This window comes from Rhinopithecus bieti, unplaced genomic scaffold (genome assembly GCF_001698545.2).
Source record: "Rhinopithecus bieti isolate Rb0 unplaced genomic scaffold, ASM169854v2 scaffold_1014, whole genome shotgun sequence".
NCBI classification, from domain to species: Eukaryota; Metazoa; Chordata; class Mammalia; order Primates; family Cercopithecidae; genus Rhinopithecus; species Rhinopithecus bieti.
In genome coordinates, this window is record NW_016803499.1 from 1,839,045 (window position 1) to 1,846,156 (window position 7,112).

General features: G+C 50.2%; 1 protein-coding gene across 1 annotated transcript; it reads right to left on the reverse strand.

The window, feature by feature from the left end:
* Window positions 1-1,253: 1,253 nt before the first annotated feature.
* On the reverse strand, window positions 1,254-6,797 carry GJB2 (gap junction protein beta 2). Its single transcript, XM_017886612.1, has 2 exons — window positions 6,573-6,797; window positions 1,254-3,403 (listed from the first exon to the last, which is right to left on the reverse strand). The coding sequence occupies exon 2, from the start codon at window positions 3,379-3,381 to the stop codon at window positions 2,701-2,703; it is 681 nt and encodes a 226-aa protein (XP_017742101.1). The 5' UTR covers window positions 3,382-3,403; window positions 6,573-6,797; the 3' UTR covers window positions 1,254-2,700.
* Window positions 6,798-7,112: the final 315 nt, after the last annotated feature.

Consider the following 7,112-nt stretch of genomic DNA (forward strand, 5'->3'; position numbering starts at 1 on the left):
TGATGTTGTTGTTGTTTGAGACAGGATCTTGCTGTCGCCTAGGCTGGAGTGCAGTGGCACAGCACAGCTCACTGCAGCATGGACCTGCTAGGTTCAAATAATCTTCCCACCTCAGCCTCCTAAGTAGCTGAGACTCCAGGCGCATGTCATCACACCTGCCTGGCTAACATTTTTATTTTTTGTAGAAACAAGGTCTCCCTATATTGCCCAGGCTGGTTTTGAACTCCTGGGCTGAAGTGATCCTCTTGTCTCAGCCTCCCAAAGTGTTGGGATTATAGGTGTAAGCCTCTGCAGCCTGCTTAAAAAGTCCTATTTTCACAGTCTATGTGCAGAGCATTTTGGAAGTCAGGTAGAAACCATTTCCCATTTTCTGTTACCTGGGTGATAGTTGATTGGTTTTTGTTATTTGAAATCCATTTTAAAAGTGTATGGTCCTCTATGAAAATGCTTCTAATTATTGGTGTGGGAAATGCTTTGAAATCCTTGGATGGAAAGCTTGTACCATGAAAGAATAGAACCGTTGGTGGGGTCTCTGGGAGAGGCTCATGAGGGCCGGGCAAGCTGGTGGGGGCAGCAGGCAGTCACTCTCATGGGGCAGGCTGACCTAGCGGGCTTATTTCCCATGGAAGTGGGCACTGAAGAATAAAAAGCAGTTTCAGGCCAGGTGCGGTGGCCCATGTCTGTAATCCTTGCACTTTGGGAGGCTGAGGCAGGGGGATCCCTTGAGTGCAGGAGTTCGAGACAAGACTGGGCAATATAGTGAGACCTTGTTTCTACAAAAAATGAAAAAATTAGTGGAGCGTGGTGGCACACTCCTGTGGTCCCAGCTACTTGGGACGCTAGGGTGGGAGGGTCACTTGAGCTTGGGAGGCAGAGGTTGCAGTGAGCCGAGGTCGTGCTATGAGTGACATTTTGAAGGTCTATTTCTGCGATTCATCCAGGAGCTAAATGGGTCACATCCACCCAACGTTCCCCAAGGTATGTTTCCAGTCCACATGCCACATTGTCCGTAGACTGATATGCCTCAAAAACCCGGTAGAGGTGGGCATAGGGTTGGGTAGAAATCATCTGCCTCCCTTCCTTCCCCACCAATCTTTCTGGTGACAGAAGTTTTTCCGTAACTGAGGCAGAATGGGGGCAGACACCCTGGCAACTTACCCATTTGTGTTATGAAATATAAAACATTAATGTACTTCTATAAAAATAGTGATAGATGAAATTAAAATTTGCTGTTCTATTAAAACTGTATTAGATTTTAAATTATTATAGAGATTATATTTTAATGTTTTAAATGTATTTGATACATTACAAAATTATTTTAGTTACAAGCATATCATTAAAGCTATTCTTTATTATTACAAAATGCTTTTACAATGCTATTCTTGACAACAGGAAAATACTTACCCTCACTGAAGTATGTGGAGTACCATTTTTTGGAAACCATGTCAAGCATAATGGCAATATTCAGGTTCAATCTTCCTATAAATCTGCTCAATATTTATCTAAACCTTAGCTTCTATTCTTTTCACGTTACTAGTTATATTTTCACTTAAAAAATTGGAGGCTGAAGGGGTAAGCAAACAAACTTTTCAAGTAGACAAAGCTCATCTTTAATCAACAGAATTTAGAGTCCAGTCTTTCCAAATCTGTTTTTTAACAACAGAAACTCCTCCCTCCCCTGCCCCATTTTGTCCTCCCCATTAAATGGTACTGTGTCAATAAAATTCCCAAGAGACCCCTTTAAATCAGCGTTCCTTCTGATGCTGGCTGCCATTCACCACAGTCATGGAAAAGGGAGATGTGTTGGACAGGTCTGTCATTACAGGTAGTAGTTGGTGGTACATCCAGTCTGTGTTTCTTACACAAAATTACATCTAAATATTTGACATGAGGCCATTTGCTATCATAAGCCATCACTAAGAACTTCTAGTCTGTCTCACTCGATTGAGGCTGCAATGTTGTTAGGTGCTATGACCACAATGAATGCAACAGACAGCCTCTCAGCTGCGCTGCGAAGTATTCATAACCAAAAGGCCATATTTCAAATTAAATCATAGTAGCTAATGACATACCATTTACATATCACAATCTGAGTCTCTGAAACAGGGGAACATATAATGGTATCCAGAACATCTTTACATCAGAATAATCTATCATACTAAAAAGTTTTCACTTACAAAAAGTGTAACAGAGTTTAAGGCACTGGTAACTTTGTCCACTGTTAGAGATTAAAACTTCCAAAGCAAATAAAAGAACCAATGTTCACCTTTAATGTGGGGGAAATTGGCAAAAGGAACCCCATGAGGACACCCAAACCTTCTCTGTGTCCTCTGTGGAGCCTGGCCTTTCTCTCTCGTCCTCAGAGAAAGAAAAACAAACGCCGATATCCTCTGTTTAAAATATGAAAGTACCTTACACCAATAACCCCTAGCGGCCTGGGGTCTCAGTGGAACTAACTTCAGTGAAAATTAAGACAGGCATAGAATTAGGCCTTTGTTTTGAGGCTTTAGGAGAGCAGAGCTCCATTGTGCCATGTGTGCTCATTGTGTGTCACGTGAGGCCTACGGGGGTTTCAAATGGTTGTTTAAGATCAGAATCTTTGTGCTGGGAAATGCTGGCGACTGGGCATTGACAGCTGAGCACAGGTTGCCTCATCCCTCTCATGCTGTCTATTTTTTAATCTAACAACTGGGAAATGCATTACACTGGCTTTTTTGACTTCCCAGAACAAAATCTAATTAGCAAATAACACAATTCAGTGACATTCAGCAGGATGCAAATTCCAGACACCGCAATCATGAACACCGTGAAGACAGTCTTCTCCGTGGGCCGCGACACAAAGCAGTCGACAGTGTTGGGACAAGGCCAGGCATTGCACTTCACCAGCCGCTGCATGGAGAAGCCATCATACATGACGTAGAAGACGTACATGAAGGCAGCTTCGAAGACGACCCGGAAGAAGATGCTGCTGGTGTAGGTCCACCACAGAGAGCCTTCGATGCGGACCTTCTGGGTTTTGATCTCCTCGATGTCCTTAAATTCACTCTTTATCTCCCCCTTGATGAACTTCCTCTTCTTCTCATGTCTCCGGTAGGCCACGTGCATGGCCACCAGGAGCGCCGGCGTGGACACAAAGATCAGCTGCAGGGCCCACAGCCGGATGTGGGAGATGGGGAAGTAGTGATCGTAGCACACATTCTTGCAGCCAGGCTGCAGGGTGTTGCAGACAAAGTCGGCCTGCTCATCTCCCCACACCTCCTTTGCAGCCACAACGAGGATCATAATGCGAAAAATGAAGAGGACGGTGAGCCAGATCTTCCCGATGCTGGTGGAGTGTTTGTTCACGCCCCCCAGGATGGTCTGCAGCGTGCCCCAATCCATCTTCTACTCTGGGCGGTTTGCTCTGGAAAAGACGAATGCACACAACACAGGAATCACTAGTTAGGCCAGAACAGGGAGACTTCTCTGGGTCTGGATAAGCAAGCATGCTTAAATCTCTTCCTGGGCAAACACCAACTCTTATGTAACCTCACCAAAACAGGTGAAGACAGAACCAACTTAGTTTGTCATAGGATTAAATGTATAGTTCCCAAACCCTCTCGAACATGTTTTTAGGCATTCTCTGATAAACGGTAGCTTGTTCACCTGAGTAATTCACCCAGTTTTAAACACATCATAAAATTTACTGTGTCAGGGAGTGTCACAAAGTACTCGTTAGCTGAAAGGCACTCATGGGTTCTGACCGGACCCCTGCATCCTCTGCAGAGCTTCCTTGGGTCCTCCTGATTCTGCACAAGTTACTTAGCATTCAGCAGCTGCATTGATTTGCAGTCTCAAGTTTTGGCTGTACCAGTGGGGCTGATACTAGCTTGGGTCAACCTTGCTCAAAGGCTGAGAGGCCAAGTACAGGAGAACTGTGAGGATAAGATGTAACTTATAGCTCTTCTATCTAGTCTCTCTGCTGAGCCACTTTCCTTAACGTCTTGAATTAATTTTCACAGACTTGGTATGTAGCAGTGAAACTGTTGTTACCAGTGGTTAAGTTTACATTTGAGGCACCCCGAGTTAAAATTTTACAAAGCACCTTGCTTCCTTCTACATGAGAGGAAGAAGTTATGAATGCCCTCTTCATGGAGGAAAGCCACTGTGAGTATAGACTTTTATGTAGGTTTTGTGGATGGCTTGGTGGCCTCATTGTCAGGCTGGCACTGACCGCTCAGTAAGCATATCTGTTTTGACAAGTGCTGCAACAGTGCATTATAATTGTGGGCTGTGGTTTTAATTTCAAAGTGTTTCTTAAAAGATACATTATTTAAAAAGGACAGAAAATTCAACTCCCCCAGTTACTGGCCGACTAAGCGACGTCACTGCACTGCAGTTCAGTGCTGAAGCTTGGGGGAGTCCCACACTCCTTACTGCAAGTGGATGTGGAGAGGCCCGTGGATAACCTGCCGTGAGCCCGTGGCCTTCTTTTCATCCCAGGATGTGAACTATCTTCACTGATTCATAGTTACACCCTGCCTGCCACAACTAACCTGCTCCTAAACAAGATTCCACCCTCTCCACAATCCGGATGAATCATCTCTTTTCCACCCTTCAGAGCTGGCAGTGAACCCTCCTCCTCCTTTTACTTAAAAGCATCCTCCTCTCCTCATTTTAGGCAAGTTGCATCCTGTTTTCTGATGGACTCTGGAAGCAGGGTCGTAGTGAATGTCTTTCATGACCCAGAGTCACTGCCATGGTACACCAAGGTCAGGCCGAAACCATGTAGTGTCACCTTGGTCAGAGGCGACAGGAGAGAGGTGGCCAAGAAAGTTACATCGGATTGACACAGGCCGGTGAAACAGCCCCACTGAGCTTGGGAAAGACAAACATCACTGGAAAAAACAATATTTTAGCCCAGACTCAGTACTGACCCATTGAAATCCAGACTGGGAAGCCCTTAGATGAGTTGGTTGACCTGCTAAAGCACCTATGGCTCAGGCCAGTACCATCCCGACAGCAGAACCACTGAGGGCAGCAACATTCCGGTTTTAACAAAAGCATCTTACGGAATTAGACATTCTTCATTGGCCCTCACTGAGTGGAAAACAGGATACTCCCCGAAGTAAACTCTCTCCTGGTTTACACCTGGCCAAGAATATGGGGCTGCAGGAGGAGGGGTTTATCTTTTGCCCTCTTCTACCAGCCAAACCCAGGTCATATACCCTTCAACAGACCTGTCCAGTTACCATCTGCTGAGAAAAATACAGTTCCAAGAAACCCTATATTGTTATTTTATAAAGTTTGAGCTGAAGCTACCTGTTTTAAAGATCCTTTTTCAGGAAGGGGAGTAAATTTTAATTTACTAATTAATTTACTAATGGGCTAGGGGGTCATGGGTTAAGAGGGGCTCAGAAGCAGGATGTTGTTTTCAATATTCAAGTCAGAGGAGGAGCTGCCCTCCTGGCCTCCCGACCCTGGGCGGTTACATGCAGCTTCCTACCCGGCCTACGCCACGGCGCACCGCCTGGAGAGCTGCCAGAGGCCAGAGGAGGAGTTGGTTCAGTTCCTTAGGGAAGACACTGGGTGTATCACCAAGTTCCAGAAAAGACAAAAGAGACTCTTCACCCCTTAATTTCTCCACCCTTAGGTGATGGGTGGTTGACCTTGCCTGGCTGCCCCCAGAGGGTTCCTCCACCCTTCTCACCAGTGTCTGAAATTGTGACAGGCTTTGCACAGCAGTTTCGAAAGGGACCTAAGGTCACATGGGGACACCCTTCTCAAGGCAGTCCCAGGTGCATGGACACAGAACCCAGCTGTCAGCAGCTGTTAGGTGAGCGCTGTTCAGGCTGCCTTTCTCCTCCAGTGGGGCAGGATCGAGGCACTGATGCAACCGTCCTGAAGACGCGGGTCTCAGGCGCACCCCACCTCTTTGGGAACAAAGGTCCTAAAAATTTTCTTTCTAGCCGGGGCGCGCAGCCCGGAAACAAACCCTCGTGAGGTGTTTAGGAAAAAGGGAAGCCACCGAAATCTTGGCCCCGCGTTCGGCCGGGGTCGGCGGGCTCCGCGTTAGTTCCAGGCAAACTCCGCCCAGACCTCTCCCCGGGCGCTTTTTCTGCAGAAGCCGTCCCAGGAGGTAAAGGTCAGTTCCTGCAGCGGAGGCTTCCTGCTTCTCCCGCGAAACGCAGCTTGACTTCGAAGCTAAGCGTTCGGTCAATTTAAAACGTTTGGTGTCAGTGGGTCAAGTAGCCACGCGGCTGCGCTCGCGTACCCCAAAGCGACATCGGCGACACCACAAACCTCGCGCTGGTGCTCGCCCCCGCCTCCTTCCCCTCCCGCGCGCACTCGGCCCCACTCGCAGCCCGGTCGGTGCCATCGCGTCCACTTCCCCGGCCGCCCGATTCCAGCTCCGGAGCTCGGCCGCAGCAACGCCCGCTCCGGAAGGCGGCCCTCGTCCCCCGGACCAAGGACGCGCGCTGGTCCAGGCCCCCGGTTCCCCGAGACCCACGCGGCCGGGCACCCTCTCTGGGGCTCGCGGTCCCTCCCCGTGCCGGGTTCCTGGCCGGGCAGTCCGGGGCCGACGGGCTCACCTGCGTCGGGAGGCAGCGCTTGGCGGGCCGGGGCGGGGGTCTCGGCGTTGGGGTCTCTGCGCTGGGGCTCCCGCGCTCCTGGGCGGGTCCTGGGCCGGGCGCCGCCGAGGGGCTCCGAGTCAGGGAGAAGAGCGCGCGGGCGCTGCGGGGCCGCAACACCTGTAGCCCGCCGCGGCGCCTTTTAACCGCACCCCACACCCCGCCTCTTTCCCGGGAGACCAGGGGAAGTTACGGAGGGGGCGGCGCCGCGGGCGGGGCGCGCCCGGCCTCCGGGTCCCCAGGGCTTCCCGTGTCCACGAACTCACGACCGCCCCCCGAAAGCCCCGAACCCCCCGAGTCCCCTTCGAGGCCCCGAGTCTCCGAGTTCCTTTGAGCCGCCATGAGTTCCCCAGGAGCCCCCAGCGCCCCGAGTCTCCCCCGGTTACCCCGAGCGCCGCCTCCTCCAGCCCCTTGGTGGCCCGGGTGGAGCGGGGCCGGCTGCGCGTCGGGACCCCCAGGCAGCGGCGCCCCAGGCCTGGTTCCGGCGCTGTGCGGTGGGCG